The 18,414-nt window shown below is 42.9% G+C and overlaps 2 protein-coding genes across 4 annotated transcripts in view; one reads left to right on the top strand and one right to left on the bottom strand.

The window, feature by feature from the left end:
- Window positions 1-798: 798 nt before the first annotated feature.
- CASP6 (caspase 6) lies at window positions 799-11,566 on the top strand. Its single transcript, XM_079990310.1, has 8 exons — window positions 799-1,016; window positions 3,782-3,823; window positions 5,141-5,183; window positions 5,722-5,874; window positions 6,881-6,957; window positions 8,499-8,674; window positions 9,254-9,404; window positions 10,136-11,566. Exons 1-8 carry the CDS (start codon window positions 974-976, stop codon window positions 10,372-10,374), a joined length of 924 nt encoding a protein of 307 aa, XP_079846436.1. The 5' UTR covers window positions 799-973; the 3' UTR covers window positions 10,375-11,566.
- The window catches only part of MCUB (mitochondrial calcium uniporter dominant negative subunit beta), a 69,485-nt gene continuing 62,541 nt past the window's right edge, over window positions 11,471-18,414 (bottom strand). For all 3 annotated transcript variants that reach the window (XM_079990299.1, XM_079990298.1, XM_079990300.1), the window contains 3 exons: window positions 16,812-17,015; window positions 15,538-15,654; window positions 11,471-11,933 (listed from right to left, as the gene is read on the bottom strand). In XM_079990299.1, the coding sequence (XP_079846425.1) occupies window positions 11,856-11,933; window positions 15,538-15,654; window positions 16,812-17,015 (399 nt within the window). In that variant the 3' untranslated portion in view covers window positions 11,471-11,855. The remainder of the gene's footprint in view (window positions 11,934-15,537; window positions 15,655-16,811; window positions 17,016-18,414) is intronic.

Raw genomic sequence — 18,414 nt, 5'->3', positions numbered from 1 at the left:
TCAGAAGACATCTTAAGGCAGCCCTGTTCAGGGAAGTTTTTAACGTGTGATTTTACTGTATTTTTGGTTTCTATGGAAGCCGCCCAGAGTGGCTGGGGAAACCCAGCCAGATGGGCGGGGTACAAATAATAAATTATTATTATTATTATTATTATTATTAGGCCCAGTTCTCCAATCTGGAAAGGTCATTTTGAATTCTGATTCTGCATTGCTACCCCTCCCAGTTTGGTGTCATCTGCAAATTTGATGAGTATCCCTTCAATTCCTTCATCCAAATTGTTTATACAGACATTGAACAACATATTTTGCTTCAGGCGGCAAAATGTGCTGGACTGCTCCTACTAACATGCAGGGATTTATGTTTTGCAGTGAGCCATGGAAAGAGAAGAGGGAAGTCATTGATATTTTAAGGTTGTTTAAATGAATATTCTAAAATGTAAAACAGAAAATTTAAGAAAAATTATACAATAAAATAAAAATAAATTAAGTTGTAGAAACAGGACCGGCCCAGCCATTAGGTAATAGGCAGCAAACCGCTATTTATTTATTATTAATGTGTTTTTTAATCCCAGGAAGAGAGCCTGTGCTATTTTTCTACCTCACAACTGGGCCAGCCTTGGAACTACTGTCTACACCTTGGGGAGGGGAGGCGGTTGGCATTTGTTGCTTTGCTTGGGCACGTCTTGGGACGGCAGGGTTGGGGGCTGGCAACGAAAACAAGCCTCGGGGACAAGCCTTTGACCTTCGGAGGGAAGGAACACGGAAGCTTCTTCGAGCTGTGCGTCCAGGCTGGCACCCAGGAGCAGCAGCCCACGCCCCGCCTGCATAACCGAGAGGGACCGAGGAAGATAACTCGGGCTGGGTGGAGGGGGAGAAAAAGGTGGGCGGAGGAAGGCGGCTGCCTGGAGGAGGAGAAACGCTGACTCCGGCAGAAGCAGCACCCAAGGGGGTTCCTCCCTCAGTCTCGGGCGCCATGGCGAGCTCCAAGCGGCAGAGAAACTCCAACAACGGCTCAGGTAGGCGCCGGAAGCCGAGCGCGAGGGGCGTCCGTGCACAAAGGCGCCCTTTGCGCACTGGTGGAGAAAGCGAGGGGCGGCGGGGCAGGAAGCCTGAGAGCGGCTCGGGTGCAGCCGGTTGCGGCTCTTCCGTCCCCTTTGCTCGGCTTCTCCGCCTGCAAGGTCAGGGCTCGGAGATTTCTACCGGCGGGGAGGAACAGCCGCGGGAGACGGGTCTCCAAAAGGCGCCCCCCAGTAGGAAGGCTGCGCGCCTCCTTTAACCCCCGGAGAGAGCGAGGGATCCTGTCGGTGGGGTTTGGAGTCTGCCTGCGTGTCAACATCTGAATGGGAACCAGGGGGACACCCAGCTCATTTCAAGCGTACTTGCTCCCCGGAAGAGCCCTGGGAACAGCAGTTCACCCTTCAATGAGCCCCCGTTTCCAGCACCCTTTACGAGCCCGCGATTCCCAGGATTCTTTGAAATGGGTGGTGTGCATGCAAGAACTCTCATCCTCCGCAGAATGCTCGTGTTCAGGAAAGAATGGCTTGTGCATCTGTACTTGCATTTAGTGATCAATATATGATACACGGACCTCCTGAGGCTTAGTTCAAGCGGGGGGGGGGCACTAAGGGGTATTCTTTTTTTACCGTTTGTGGGGTGGGGAGAGAAAGCAAAACTGCTGTCCACGCCCGGCCTTTGTCCTCCTGGCTTCGAGTCGGCTTTTGTTCGCCTCCTTTCTTTGTTCTTTCTCGCCTTCCTGTGTTTCCTCCCGCTCCGCCCCTCCTTCTCCTTGTCGTCACGTGGCCGCGTCGCTGTGTTTTGGGCTGGGTTGTAGCTGCCGGGCACCTTTGTTGTCGCTGCCGCAGGGCAGGGAGTCGGGTGCTTGGTTGCTGGGGAGAGCCGGTTATTCTTTTGTGCTGCAAAGCCAGCCAGACCCACGCCCACATTTGGGGGGTAACTTGAAAGAACAGTACAGGGTGCGCTCGGCTCTCACCTGTGGCTCCTAGAAGCATAGCTGTCAACTTACAGATTTGAAAATAAGGGACCAGCAGCCTCGAAAATAAGGGATCAGCACCCAAAATAAGGGATTTTCCTAACACCGGTATGTTCAACTTCTGAGCCCCTCCGAGCCAAAGGCAGAAAGCCCAGCCAGCAGCCAAAGGAAGCCTCAAGCGGTGGTTCCCACAGCACAGCAACCCGGCAAAGGGGATGCAGCAAGGAAAACCACGTCACCTCTCCGCTGGGAAGCGCCGAGCAAAGGCGAGTCCCCAGGCAACGCGGCCGGCACAAGGCATGCAAGCTCTTAGACTCCTTATTGGGTGAGCAACGCAGCCAAGCAACAGAGTTGGAGCCTCCCTCCTCCCTGGCCGGCAGGGAGGGAGGGAGAGGAGCTGCTTCCTTTGAAACCCGGGAAATTTAAGGGACATCATCAATAAGGGACGTCAGCGGGACACTGCGCTGGGATAAGGGACTTTCCCGCCAAATAAGGGACAGTTGACAGCTATGCCTAGAAGCTGTCAGCGGGTGGCCGCAGCAGCCACACCCCGAGAATATAGCTGTCAACCTTCCATTTTTTTTGTGTGCGAAATTCGCTTATTCCAGCGCCGTTTCCCGCTGCTATCCCAGATTGTTAGATATCCTGTAGACTGTCCCTAGGACAGGTGAGGTTGCTGATCCCTTATTTTCAAATCTGAAAGTTGACAGCTATGCCCGAGAATGGCTTTGACTTGGCCTGGTGGGTCTCAAACCTTCAGTGAGTTAGGGACTTCCCCTGCATGCGAAGACAGGCTTCTGCGGATTGAGCAGACAAGACCAGTGGTCAAGACGACAGTTTCTGCATGTGCTGTAGAGGGAAATGAGGGGCAGGTGGGGCTCATCCACCTGGGAAGGTAGCCCATCTAGGAGAAGGAAAACTCTGACCCTAAACCTCTGCTGCTTTGCGGGATATCTTCAGGAGAAGACAAGGCTGAGGAGTAAACTCTATACAAATCCAGAGTGGCATCCGTAAGATAATTGGATGCCATCTTCCAGCAGCTCCTGCCAAGCTGGTGCCAAATGCATCCCTCTGCTTTCCTTTGAAACACATCAGTGAGGCCAAGAGGGAGGGGGGGGAGTCTTGTCTTTGTGCAGCTCAGGACATCCATAAACACTGCCCAGGTTTGTGCTCCAGGGAGGTCACTTCAGTGCTGCTAATGCAGCCATTTGACTTCACCCCCAGAGGCACACTCCATTGTCTCATGTGCCAACAACAATGTGACAGTCTTTAGGGCAGCATCAACTTCCATTTTCTACTCCAAAGAAAGGGTGAGCTGTAAGTTTCTTCTTCGTTTTACAGCTCATGATTTCTTTGGAGAAGACAAGCTATGAGCCCAGGTTTGGTCAGCACACTAGTCCCAATCATGATTTACCTTGCTGCAGCAGGTGGACCAGGGGAGGAGTGCAGTGGCTGTGATTTCTCTGGGAACCCTTGTGTTCTAACCCGTGTTTTGTCTTAGAGCCGCATCAATTCCCATCAGTCCTAACCTGCATGGCCAGAGACAAGGTCTTGTATGTAATTCAAGAGTGTCTGGAAGGCTATAATTTCCCCATCACTGTTCTGCAGGCACACAGCTGCACAAAACAGCATGGACACCTGGCCATGGCTGGATTAAAGTCTTCTTGAGTTTAATGAGAAGGCAGAATCTACAAAGCCATGGAACCAACACAATTATATATAGAACTTCAGAAAAGAAGTGAACAGTCTACACTTTTGCTGCATCACTAAATATGTTGTTTTCTGCCATAGGAGAAATCCATGTGGACAGCAAGAATGTACTGCAAGACAGAGGTAAAGTATCTGCTGTTCGTTCAAAATATAATTGAAAGCTATTCAAAAAAGTGTTCTGTTCCCACTTAGAAATAATAATAATAATTTATTATTTATACCCCGCCCATCTGGCTGGGCTTCCCCAGCCACTCTGGGCGGCTTCCAAACAACAACAACAACAACAACAACAACAACAAAAACTTTTCTAAGTGAGAACAGAACAGGGGAGCAAGCAGGAGAAGAAAATCTTCCTCCCCAGATGGGGTGTGGGTGTATTCCTGTGGAGGTGAAAACATTCAGAGGTGGATCTGATTTATGGGAAGGTGGCACACTCTTGCTTCATTAACCCAAGCTGGATTGTTTGCATAGGGAATAAACTAATACACATTAAGTTTGTAGGCATGGCTGATTGTTCTAATGAAGCTTCTCTGTATGTGCATTTAGAATGGAATGTACACGTCCTGTTATTTCCCCTGTTCATTGCAGGTGCTGTGATCCAACGATACACACAAACAGTCCTCTAAGGATTTGTGCATGTCCACCTATGCAAAAGACAATTGATTAGTTTTGAGAGTAGAGACAGGAGGCAGAAGTTTCGAGTTTCAAAAAGATTGAGAAAGATAGATCTTTAGATACACTTTCAAGATTTTAACTAGGGCAAAAGTTGTAAAATATTTTAAAAGATGAAATGCTGTTTTTTATTGTTAGCCAGAAACAGTGGAGGGGAAAAGCAGGACTGAAATCTGGGCATACCTATTCATACATAAGTACAATTGATGGCATGTAAAAACTTTCTTCTGCTCTCAGGCATATGATAATACTGGAAAGCAGACAATTAATTTCTGGGATAAGCAATTATTGTCTTGGTGTCAACCTTCTTTACAGGAACACACAGTGTTATTGAGATCTTGGTATATTGGGGCTCCGTTTTTACATTTTGCATATTGTATGGATAAATGCCAGTTTTTCACTTTGTTTCAGTTTGTTTCACTTTGTCTTGTATATTTTTATATTGTTGTAAGTTGCCTTGGGTTTGTTTGAGAAAGGTGTCAGCAAAATTTAATACATTAAAACAACAACAATAGGCAAAGTAGTGGTGCTATTTTTTAGATTGCTAATTACAGATTTGGGGGGCAAGAGTTGCAGAAGCTCCTGATTTACTACAGCAAAATCTTAATACAGGAACAAATCCAGTTATCTCAAATGAAGACATCTTTGGAGCATGTTGATGCTACATTCTTTAAAAGCTTATTTGAAAAATAGATCATTTATATGTACTTCATTTGTGCCTTTAAGTATATTGGGCCAACCATGTTTTGAATTATTTTCAAATTATAGATGGACAGCAAAACCACACTGAAACAGATGCCATTGTTGAAAGGTAAGGATCTCTGTTGTCCTTGAACAGCTGTTTGTAGCTGAAAACAAGAGACAGAAAAGTATTTTCCACTGTATATGCTTGTTGTTCTAAGAACCACACCCTCAATATTTACTGGATTTCTAATAAGTATGGCTGCGCTCTGAAGTGCTTGCAGTACAAAAGATAACTTTTTTAGGAGCAGCCAAAATTGTGCTTGCTGATTATTTGACTTTTGTAACTGGGTTTATCACAGAATTAAGAGTTGTCAGTCCGTGCTGCGTAAATTTTCTATCCTAAAGCAATGTGTTTATATTTGTGTGTGTATACACAATGACTGGACTATTTCCGTATGGAATAAATCCTGTTTGATTGGCAAAACTACAACTGGCATATGGAATTGGGACCTGTTATTTTAGAAGCATACAAGTCCTCTGGCTATGTATAAGTAGTTGTACAGTTCTTTGGATCCTGGCTTGATCCAGTGGATTCATCAAGGTGGTGTCATTTGAGAGAGAGAGGGAGACTGGATTTAATAACTGAAAACTCCTTATTTTTGTAGAAACATCCAGCTTTTTGATCCAGCAGTGGAGTATAACATGAACCACAAGAGGAGGGGACTTGCTCTGATCTTCAACCATGAACGTTTTTTCTGGCACTTAACTTTACCAGAGAGACGAGGCACCCAAGCTGACAGGGATAACCTAAAACGCAGGTGTGGAGATGTTCTCAAATTATTTTTAAGCATGTGTGAGTTTGTGGGCGGAGTAGGGAGAATCCAGTACAACTTCATGCCATTTATACATAAAAATACCAAAGAATGAAGTTTCTTAAAGACAAAATCATCATGTATACAAATGATGAAGCCCACTTGGGACTCGCCCTGACAATGAGTACACTATAAGGACTAAAAAAGCATGAGCTGTGAAGCCCACAGTTCAAACGCTGCCTCAGACATGTTCTTCTTAGTTGGTCATTATGACTCACGAGTCTTTTCCCACTGGCCAATATACAGGTGAACATTACAGGTGCAGTTCAAAGAATGACTATATATAAAGCACTTTGAATGCAGCTTTCAAACTTTTAGGCAACCCTTCCCATGTTGACTTGTCTGTCACAAGCCACCTGTGTTTTGCAGATAAGCATGACGCCACATGAACTGAAAGTGTACCTTAGAAGACACCCAGCCCAGTCTTGTGGCTGCACATTATTTTTCTCTTAATTTATAGACCATCTACTTGCCAAAAATGGCTTCTAAGCAGTTTTGAGTGCAGGATAGGAGTACACAGAGCAACCTGTTAAGAGTTGTAGGAGAGAAAACACTTTATTTTCCCTCTCTCCTTCAACCAATAAATTACATGGCAGATCAGTAATGGGGTGCAGAGGAGAGAGTGTTAAGCTATCAATATGCTTTTTTGATCCAGTATTTGCTTTGAGAAGTCCCAAGAAAGCTTCGAAAGGAACCCCTGGTTCCTGTTCAGTTAAGATCAAGCCACTCGTAAACTGCTTCCCAGCAGATTACTCAAGTTAAACAGTTGGGATAGCTTTCTCTTTAAAAGTAGTTTTATTGTTCCTTTATTGCTGTTTTGGAGAAACCATGCCATATGTCATTGGTTAGTTATTAGTACCCCACATATTTCTAATGCTGCATTTTCTCAAGAAGAGAAAAATCAAGAAACAAATGCAACTTGTAAGACTTTTCTTGTTCCTGTTTATACTAGTTTGACGGAGCTTGGATTTGAAGTGAAGTGCTTTGATGACCTTAAAGCAGTTGAAGTGTTGCAAAACATTTACAACGGTAAGTGACTTTGCTTTATTTGAGTAAAATCTGCTATGATTGTTATACAGCTTTAATAGTGAATGTGTTCAACTTAAAACCTTTTGTTTAACCCTTTCTTGATAAAAACGTGTTACAGTAAAAAAAAAAAAAATCATAGAAAAGAAATATGGTACTGTCAGAGTTGCTTAGTTTCCTTATGAGAGTTGAACTGATCCAAAGTATTTAGATCAGGCATAGGCGAAATTGACCCTCCAGATGTTTTGTGACTACAACTCCCATCATCCCTAGCTAACAGGACCAGTGGTCAGGGATGATGGGAGTTGTAGTCCCAAAACATCTGGAGGGCCGAGTTTGCCTATGCCTGATCCAGATCGACAAATCAATAGCTGAATTATGACAATAGCAATAAGTAAGAGCAGATATGATGGCCAAATATTTGAAGGGCTGCCACTAGGATGGAAACACTCATGTTTTCTGTTGCACCATTAGGAAGAAAGGTGGAAGACTGTGTTGTGGTAGTGGGAGACTTACTCTCCATTAGAGTAAGTCTCCTACTACATAGTGGGACTGAATGACCAACATCAGGGATGCTCTAGTAGTGTATTCCAGCATCAGCAGGACGTTGGAGTAGATAGCCTTCCAACAATGTAAAGGAGTGTGTTTTATATTCAGTGAATGAAACCTGCTGCTGTGGTTGACTTAAATCTGGAAAGTTGCAGCAGTGATATCAAGTCTGAAACAAAGCTGGTTTTGAACTGCAGTTCCAGAACAGCCAGAATGCACCAAGTAGGCTCTAGCAAAATTGTGATAAGAGACTTGCAGCACAGTCTCATCGTGTCTATTTAGAAGTAAGTCATAGTGAATTCGGTGGGGCTTACTCCCAGGAAAGCGGGGGTAGGATTGCAGCCTAAGGTACTAGAATTTGAGTGGGAATGTATCTTTGAATTAGCAGGCAATATCGAAGTAGTTTAATAACCTTTCCAATTAAGTCACCTGACTCTAAATAAGCACTTGTTCCATTCATAGTACTCACCCACACTTATGAAGAAAGCACTGTTTGCTCCACCCATAGTTCTTAATAGTCTCTGCCTGTAAGGAGCCTCCTTTCCTTTCCTTGAATCTAGATACAGCAATAGCCCAAGCAGTAGCTTTTTGGGTACCCGAGTCCCTAGAATGGATGCTTATCAATCCGGCCTGATGGAGGCAACAAGGTCACCTTGAAGCCCATGTCCCTTTCATTCTGAACACTGTTTCTGTCAAGAACCTCTAGTTTTGAGGTTTAGTAGGAATACAAAAGGGCAGCTGTGCAGGATTCAGGGCCCCATGAGGAATTTGCAGAGGTGCTGGATACGGCAGACTTCCAGTGATACAATCGAGAGCAAAATATGGTTCATATTTTCAATCCATCTTAGTATAAAAGAGCATGAGCTATTTTCCCTTTTAGGGGTGTGGGGATAGCTTGGGTTTGCTAAGCTCAGCTCCAACATGACCCCAGGGTACTCGCTGCTTTACCAACCATTGCTTTTAAAATAAGGTTTCTCAACGGCATTGTTTCGCAGTGTCCACAGACCAGCATGAAGATGCAGACTGCTTCGTGTGCATTTTCCTGAGCCATGGAGAAGATGATCATGTTTATGCCTACGATGCTAAAATAAAGATACAGGAATTAACCAAGATGTTCAGAGGAGACAAATGCCCAAGCCTAGTTGGGAAGCCAAAAGTATTTATAATTCAGGTGAGAAAGTGGAGCTCGTGAATTAAACCACAACATGATTCCCTCCAGGTGTTTTGGGCTGGAATTCTCACCAGGACACCACCAGGCTAGGGAAGGCAGGAGGAGACAGTTGCATATTTATTGGAAACAATACAGAGATAAAGAAAAAAATCGAAACACAAAAACCCCTCCTCCAACAGAATAGGCCATGACCCAGTTATCTGCTGCTTCTTGCAGTTCCGGCCCTCAGTTCAGGATAGACAGAACTTCATGTGTCAGTTTATTGGAATCTCTTCGGTATCACAGAGACACTTTTTATTCCCTTGCTTTTCTAAGTATTGCCTTGGTTTATGCATATGATAGGAAGTACAAGGCATGCTTCTTTCTAAACTCAATTCCAAAGTGAAACACACACACCCTTCCCCCAGTGTTTGCTGCACTTTCTAAGCTGAGTCATCCTACCAAAAGACTCAGCAAAGCGTAACCAAATATTTCAGTATGTATTCAGTGTATGTCAACAAAGGCAGAACTCGGAAGGGTTCTGCGTTAGAATGGTGTCTAGCTGTGAGACTTCGTTTCCAACCGTTTCTCCTCCCACAGGCATGCAGAGGAGATAGGCATGATGACCCAGTCCTTCATCGTGACACAGTGGATAGCAAAACAGAAATCAATGAAACACTAGTCGATGCTGCTGCTGTATATACACTGCCTGCTGGTGCAGACTTCCTCATGTGTTACTCGGTTGCAGAAGGTAAAATGCACACCCCCCCCCGGCTGTCTGTAACTGCTGATTCCTTGAAGTGGCAGTTATCTACAAAAGAAAGAGACAATTTTCTTGGAAGTTAGTCTCTGTGTATACTTGTACTATTGCCATGTGCAGGGTTGCATGCTATATTTGTGATAAGAAAAAATGTATGCAAAAAACATCCATTTCCTTTAATAGTTGTTCGTGGAAGGTTCAAAAATTTGGCTTGAGAAAGTAAAAAACCAAAAACACCCTCTGTAGCTCAGAGGTATCTCTGAAGCGTTGAGACTAGACTGCTTTAGGCAGGTTACCTCAGTTCAGAGTTTTTAAGTATCTGCCTTGGGATTAAAGCTTTGTCCAAAGTGGATGTACACCTGTTGTCTTCTGCTGTTGAAGGTGAACACTGGGATTCTTGCTGCAAGGTGTACTCATTAATAGTGCAAAAAATATTTTTAAGCCCTTAATCATTCTTGCTTCACAAATGAATATCCCTCAAGACCAACTAAGGCTGCAGTCCTAAGCATATTTATTTAAAAAGTTAGTTGATGACAAAGGAAACATGTTTTTAGATCAGGGTGTGTGATTATTTTCAGCTTTCCCAAAGCATGGAATTAGGTTTAATAATCTCTGAATTACTATTTGCTAGTTTAAAAATAATAATTGAATGCAGGTTCAGAGCCAAGGCTTTTCTGCAGACATGACAAAGACTTAATACCCTTTCCCCCTTTTTGCAACAGGGTACTATTCTCACCGCGAGACGGTAAATGGCTCTTGGTACATTCAAGATCTGTGTGAGATGATAAGAAAACATGGTTCTTCCCTGGAGTTCACAGAGCTACTGACGCTGGTTAACAGGAAGGTGGCTCACCGCAGAGTGGATATGTGCAAAGATCTTAATGCTATAGGGAAAAAGCAGATTCCTTGCTTTGCATCAATGTTGACCAAGAAGCTGCATTTCTACCCAAAATCAAAATAACACTGAGGAGCAGTAACAGTATCTCAAGCTACCCACAATCTTGACGTATGGGGTAATAGATTCAGGCTGCAATCCTGTACCCTTTTACCTGGGAGTAATTCCCACTTAACTCAACGGGGTTGTTTCTGCGTAGCTGATGTTTGGAACTGCACTGCCAAGCATTGTCAGTGTGCACTATTTCAGTTTGCATAAAAAATCACCCTTGTTTTTCTTGATCAACTAAGACGATTTGCAAAACTACAAAGTAGCAATAATGGAAGGCCCAAGTAACCAAATTACAACCAGCAAGGGCTTTTTTTTAAAAAAAAGTGATTGTAAATATTGTAAGATAATTTCAAAATCTGACAGACTTTTTTTAACTTGTTAGAAAAATTGCGAAAAGAAATTTGAAAGGAAGTTATACAATGTTGAACTTTCCATAAAATTCAGCATTTTAAAACCGGAAGTACTTTTTATGCACTGCATTTGAAATTATTGGATTAGAAATCAATATTATACTTACCAAACCTCAGAGAGTATTGGAAAATAAGTCAATCTTTTTACATTTGGGCAAGAAAGAAGCAGTTAATCAGACTTAACTATTTTCAAGTGCATGAGTTTGCAAGCTTCATTTCGAAACTTTAGATTTGTACTCTTCCCCCCCCCCCCATACAATAATGCTTTTGTAGGGATCATTTTCATTATCTGACCTCATCCCCATACTTTAGCCTGGCAAATACCATCTGAACACTGTCAGACTCAGTTGTGCAACTGCCACTGACTGGTGTAACTGGCTGGTATGGTCAAAAGAGTTCCAGGCATCCCATTTATAGTTCAAAATTATTATTAAGTGGCTTGACCTACTGCAGGCCATTAGCTATTGTTCTATAGGTGCTAGGACATGTACTGTCTTGCTCCCTGATGTTGGGGCTGGTGATGTTTGTACAGGTGAGTTGTGCCTCATGAACTTTGCATCTTAAATGTAACAAGAAGCTTTATATGTTTATAAAAAGCCACAGACTCTGAAACTATTTGTGCATGTGAGGATTCCTGAAAACTTAGGAGGTGCTTTTTAATTTTTTTTTTTGCAGAACATATCTTAACTCAGAAAATAAAATAAGCCCAAAACAGCAATGCATTTTTTTATTTACCTTATTATAAAGTTACATTCAAATAGAGGGGTTCCAGATTAAAATAAAAAATTTAAAAATCATTTTTGTCTCTTCTTTCAATCAAGTATGCATTATTAATTCAACAGTAGCTGCTACATGTTTCTTTTTATTGTGAACAGTATTAAGAAACAAACTATATACATGGGGAGTCTGAATTTCTTTGTAAAACATGAAAAAGAAATCTCGGTTATCAGGAACAGTTTTAGCTGTTCCTTGTAGATTTCTTCACCCCCCAAACACCTTCAAAAACAGAAGGACTACATTAGTCCAGAATACTCCAGTTTCAAATCTTATGAGGCAATTCAACAAGGCTAATAATTATCAAAAAAATTAATGTTTGTCATTTATTTCTTCGATGGGAAGACGCAATTGTAAGGGATTCTTCAGCCGCCTCAAGGATTCTTCCACCTAGCAGTGAGAAGAGACAAATATAAACTGATGAGCTTGCAGGTGTGAAACCCTTCAGAATCTTTCTGATGCCTAGTTAATGCCATCTGGATGGCTGTTAGCATTCAGTCATGTTACAAGGCAAAGAAGGGGTTCCTCAGAGGGAAACTACAACAAATAAAAGCAAATCAAAAGCAGAAAAAGCATTGCAAAATACACAAAATGCTGACCCAATAAGGATGACAAGACGCACCAACTTAGGAGGCAAGTTAATTACCAATGGCCTGAATAAACAAAAAAGGTCTTGGCCAGGTGCCTAAATGCTGACAAGGACAAAGCCAGGTGCATCTCCTCAAGGACACCATTCCACAGATACCACTGAAAAGCCTTTATTTTTCATGTGGTCCAACTCTTCCTCCAAAAATCCCTGCAATGTTTTCCACCTCCCCTAATTCCAAGATTAGAAATTTGTTTAGTTGAAGGAAAAACAACTGTGGGGCATAGGTAGAGAGGAATAAACCAGGAACTGGTTTTATTAACTCCCACCAGTTATTTCACTGCATGTTGCCCTCCAGCACTTGAGTGCTTGCTGTAACATATAGTTCTGGCCCTTAGGTTAGTAGTTGTATACATTTATATAACCTTGAGCCTAAGGCAGAGGTGGGAAACCTGTGGGCTCTAGTAATTTCTGGACTGAAACACCATCTCTGAGTTGGGAGTCCGACAACATCTTCAGGGACACAGATTCCCCATCTAGGCCTAAGGAACTGGATAGATTAACTGCATCCGTCTGTCAGCATAAAAGGTACTCCAATTGTTGGCTTCTAGAGAAACACTTTATATATCGCATGGAGGAAATCTGCTCTCGTTGCAGGAAACCCTGTGGTTATTTATTTACATAAGGGGTTCCTGAATTTTTAAATCTCACAGCATGCATTTGCATTAGTAAGCTATGGCAAACTTTAACATTAAAACTGTTTCCCCCACTTAATTCCAAAGAAGGAAATTGTGTTTACAACCACTTGAAACGATGGACAAAGGGCAGTAAGCCGTAATAAGAGGAATATCAAGTGTGCACACATACACTTGTATATGAATGAATGAGTGGCAAGTATCACTGGGACAATTTTAGGAGTAGTCACTCCTTTAAAAATCATAGCATTAAGAAGTAACAGGCTAGCTTAGGTTGCAGAGCCTGGTGAGCAAGCAGAGGACTAGTATCTTAAGCAGGAGTGGGGGACCTAAAGCTGAAGGCCTAACATGGCCCTCTAGGCTTGTTTATCTGGCCCTCAGGACTCTATCCCAGGCCACACTGTTTTTGCTTGGCTAGACTGAATCCTTGACCTCTGATTGTGCCTTCTTCTTGCCTGGAAGAAAGAGAATGTGTGAGCATATGTAGAAACTAGCCCGCAGCACAAAGGTAAAAAGTTCTTCCCACTTTGGCCTCTAGCTCTGACCATCAACCACCACTGGCATGTGCCTGTCCACACCCCATCTGAAGGTTGGCCAGAAGGGAATGAAAAAGGTTCCCCTTTTAAGGATGATAAGGAGACGAGCTTCAAAGCCATGTCCAACCTTTAAAGCAGTGGAGATTCTTCTTAAAGGAAAGTGGAAGGCAAAACTGCCAAATCACTTAGCATCAGGGTATTTGCTCCTTTGCTCTAAAACCAGATGGGAACTAATCCAAGTAATCACTGTCATTTAGAAAACACTGTTGCTAAGGAGCAACCATGAATTGACCACATTAAGAGACAATAGACTGGATGCATGGTGACTGTTGTTAGCTTCATCAGGTTCAAGGGTAATTTTTAAGCCTTTTTAAGAGGGAATGCTTCCCAAAGTTTTGAAGGAAGGCACTGATTATCTCTGGGACCCCACTGGATATGCCTAAACTTGCCACATTAAGGGCACAAGAAGGGCAAGGGTCTAGCTGCATATATGCATTTGGTTTCATTTCTGCAAGGTGTCTGTCCATTTCTCTGATCTCATTTCAAAAACTGGAATCCAATTCAGATCTAATGCAAGCAGATTTCAGCTGCAAAATGCCTTGCATGATGCTCACAGCAGGCATCAATGGTTCTATCACTTCCCCTGCTTTGGCCAGATTGTAACAGGCCTTTCACCACCTGTGCAAGCTTAGCTCTGTGACACTGAGTAGACACAATGGTGGCAAAGAAGTCAGATTTCCACATTTCAAATCCAGATGCCCACCATGAGCCGATCACTCATCTCACAGATTGTAGTGTGGAACAAATGGAATATACATCTCAAACATCACGCTGCCTAGTTACATGGTTTAACAACCAAGAGCACCCTGCAGGTTCGTGTGTCCCTCCCACCTCTGATTAGAATTAAGTATGGTTCAGTTAACTAAAATCAGGAAGTTGGTTTGGCCATCGTACAGCATGACATTTCAACAGGGACTTTTATGGGCACTCCCTTCTTCAGTACCCTTTGGTAAAGTGCAGGATATAAATGCAATAAACAAATCTACTTAGTGCAAGTATATATACTAAAGTATAACAGCATGAGCATTCTTCCACTGAGCAACCAGTGTTAGAATTAGTTTAATCATCAAACAGTGGTCAAGTGTTTAATGGGAATGTCTTCCAACGCAAAACCTATACCTCGGCTTACAAATTGCTAAAGGTCAACCCCCAAAGATCTGGAACCTAGGACTCCCATGAGTTGCAACACGTTTCCAGGGATGCCTGAAATCTGAAAGGGTAAGCAGAGGTAGTGACAGGGAGGGAAAGATGCCAACAGGGCCACTGGACAAAGAAGCACTGAGAATAGCAAGGGAAGCTATTGGCTTTGTAACTGTGTTGTGCTGTATTGACAGTGAGCTCCTGGCAATCACATAAGCAAGTTAATGTGCCATCTAGGATGGCAGAATCCTCTTCCTGGCTGGCAAATCCAGTGAAAGCAGCAGCCGCTGGCAGCAGCTGCAAATCACAACACACTGCCAGGGTCATCTTCTGCACCTGGTGGCTATGGCAATGTCTCGCCAGTTCTGAGAGGGGATATAGAAGGTGGGCAGGCCTATGATTTGGCTTTCTCTTTTGCAGCTGGTGCATTGTAAATTGTCATCGAGGAGTAGCACTGAAGTCCCTAATCCAAACAATTCTCTATGGACTTGGAAGGTTTGAGCAGAGCTGGCCTGGCAAGGTCAACACTATTCATTTTTGTTTTGAAGCCTACTGAAGTAGCTGGGAAGCATTCCATTAGCTTTTGGAGACAGCAAGGGAGATAAGGGTTTGTTTACTTTGGAGTTGGAGAGTTTTCCATTTCACATCTTCTTGACACTAATCACAGCTGCTGCAGCAGATGGAAAGGGAAGCTGTACCCATTTCCTCCAAAGTAAGATTATTACTTTTCTTCCTCACCTGTCAAGTGGCTGTCAATATGCATTTTAAACCCACTTTTCAAAAAGGAAGCCTGTATATGGCTACAAGAGTGTGCTTTCTATGCATGTTGTTTAGCAACAGACTACAGCGTTACTGCCTGAAATGTGCCAGCTGTAGAAGTGGGGCCAATGTTGGGATTTCAAAACATTTTTGGAGCCACTTTTATGTTACAGAACAAAATTTAAGTGTATTGACTCAAAGCAAGTTATGCAACTAACCTCTGCAAGATCATCTTTTAATTTGTTATACTGATCCACATCGAAGTTCTGGCTTTTGGATTTCTGGTGAAAGTAGTGGAGAAATTGCCTGTCCCGAGCATCTGGGTAAATATAATCCTGCGTAAGAAAACAAAATATAAGGGAGTACTCTGAAATGTTAACCAGGAGATCATAATTGTAGAGCTGTCCATTTTACTGCAGCTGCAGTCATTAAATGTGGATAAAGTGCTTAAAAAAAAAATCAATTCAGATTTCAAGCCCATTTCCCCCTTTAAAAAAGTAAAAAAAACCCAAACATACAATGTAGCATATGAGAGACAGAGTATCTACTAGACTCCTAGTCCCATCAAATCAGTAAACAGAAATATCTCAAAAATGGTAAGGGCTCGTTTTCATAATAGCTTTTGAGGTAGAAATAATCACCATGAAATGCACGTTACAAATCTGAGCAATTTTCAGCATGTGGCAACGTGCTGTTTATCACATGGGATTATTCTTATAAGGCCACTTTCACATGAAGACTGAAAGGTGAAGCCACCTCACTGTGACTCTTTCATATAACTAATTTTAGCCTTTATAGATGATTGATTCAAAGTCCCAAGACATTAATGACTCTCCCAAGGTGACAGAGTGAATCAGCCACTGGAAAAAAAAGCACTCAATATGGTATGGATGAGATGCATGCATTTCACATTTAGGCAAGGACTCTTGGTTGATTGTGGATATGTTGAAGGACAGAAGGTGACCCTTCAGGCATGTAGCCCCAGGCATAGAAGCTTTATAGATCCAATGACCAGCATCCACAAAATTATATGAACCCCATGGAGAGCAGAACAATAGGACAGTCTATTCCAAAATAGGTCTAGTTCAAGTGAAGGCAGAAAACAAACTGCCCTCCAAAGGAAAGGGAGGAACCAGCATCCAGTCAAATACGTTTTAAAGCCTTCAAGTGAGTGGTGCATAACAAAACCTACCTGGTGGTGCACTTGTGCCCACCTGAGAATCTGTGGCCCTCCAGAAGCTAAAGGATCCTAACTCCCACAATCCCTTGTCCATTTGCCATGCCAGCTAGAGTTGATCGGACATGGAATCCAACGAAGCGGAGGGCTGCAGGTTAGCCAACCTTTGTCTATGGACATTTTACAACCTAAAGAAATCCTAGGCCTCCTTGTTAGGATACTTTAGAAGATTCACAGATATGTACTTGCAGACTCTCACTATGATAACCATGTAGATTCCGCTAACATTACAGCTCCAAATTTACTGAGACTCACCTGTTTAGTAAGCACAAAGTAAGCATAGAACGCCATGGCAGTTCCATAGGTGATAAAGTAAGTAACAGGCTCCATGATATCCCATGAATAGACCCACCAGGTAAGCCATGCCAAGGCTCCACCTTGGGTTGACATTAAGGCTAAGCCAATCCATAGAAGCCGAGAAGTCTTAGCATCAACATCTGTAGTAATTCCAGCTTTAAGCTAGGAAGAGAGAACCAATGTTAAGACCGAAGAGACAACATTGTTCAAGCATGCCCCACCCACTCCCACAGATTACCTTGTATGCAAAAGTGCATTAATAAATAAATTAAAATATTTCACTATGTGGAGTGTAGAGAAGTCTCAAATGATGACTTCAGCCAGGCCTTCCCATGGAGACAAAACATGTTTCTCCTGCATCACTCTCTACAGCCATAGCAGGTGCTGCAACCTTCCAATACTTTGACTTCACTTATAAAGGCGGACTCCTCCATTGTCCCCCAAAACAGACGGATGCCAACAACAATTCAACTGTTTTCAAGAAGCCATTTAACAGTAAGCACTGTCCTTCTTCCTTAGTCTTTTAGATGGTCTTGAACACTCTTCTAATCTAACCACTTTGGGAGAAGAATGTTGGATTTTGTAGACCTTGGTCTGATCCTGCAAGCCTGTTCTACTTTCTTATTGATAAAGCAGGTGTGACCATTTTGCTTTGTTCAGAGGATGTATCTAAGCCTGATTTCTATGTAGCAGAAGCTGAGTCTGACAATTAAGTTGTTATTTAAATTTGTATACAGTGGTACCTTGGGTTACATAGCTTCAGGTTACAGACTCCGCTAACCTAGAAATACAGTGGTGGCCCGCAAGACGAACGCCTCGCAAGATGGAAAACCCGCTAGATGAAAGGGTTTTCCGTTTTGGAGGCGCTTCGCAAAACGAATTTCCCTATGGGCTTGCTTCACAAGATGAAAATGTCTTGCGAGTTCCTGCGGGGTTTTTCCCTGTTTTCCCCCCTTTTCCTAAGCCGCTAAGCCGCTTATCAGCTGATCCGCTGATAAGCCGCTAAACAGCTGATCGCTAAAAGCCGCTAAACCGCTAATAGCGCTAATCCGCTAAGCTGTCAATGGGCTTGCTTCGCAAGACGAAAAAACCGCTATACGAAGAGCCTCACGGAATGGATTAATTTCGTCTTGCGAGGCACCACTGTAGTACCTCAGGTTAAGAACTTTGCTTCAGGATGAGAACAGAAATCGTGCTCCGGTGGCGCGGCAGCAGCAGGAGGCCCCATTAGCTAAAGTGGTACTTCAGGTTAAGAACAGTTTCAGGTTAAGAACGGACCTCCGGAACAAATTAAGTACTTAACCAAAGGTACCACTGTACAGCCCTGTACCCGTAGTTTTTCATTAACAACTATGACATTCAGGGGGAGACAGATTAGTCTCCTTAGTATTAACACACAGAAAAATCTAGTGTTCAAGGAGGAATTTTCAGGTGTATAGCAGACACATTTCATTTACTTAATAGAACTTAAGCAAGCAATACAGATAAGAAGATAAATAGCATAAAAACCTTATAAAATAACATTACTGATGCAGAGCTGAGAAACCCTAATTAAATCATA

The sequence above is a fragment of the Podarcis cretensis genome, assembly GCF_951804945.1.
Source record: "Podarcis cretensis genome assembly, chromosome: 9".
Taxonomy (NCBI): domain Eukaryota; kingdom Metazoa; phylum Chordata; class Lepidosauria; order Squamata; family Lacertidae; genus Podarcis; species Podarcis cretensis.
The sequence above is the reverse complement of the archived record's forward strand: the minus strand, read 5'-3'. Positions and strand labels throughout refer to the sequence as shown.

Bases quoted from the DNA above. Each gene is read 5' to 3' on its own strand.
- CASP6 (XM_079990310.1), top strand. From the start codon at position 974: ATGGCGAGCTCCAAGCGGCAGAGAAACTCCAACAACGGCTCAG. The intron at 8,675-9,253 runs GTGAGAAAGTGG...CTCCTCCCACAG, and splicing joins CAAAAGTATTTATAATTCAG to GCATGCAGAGGAGATAGGCA. The intron at 9,405-10,135 runs GTAAAATGCACA...TTTTTGCAACAG, and splicing joins GTGTTACTCGGTTGCAGAAG to GGTACTATTCTCACCGCGAG.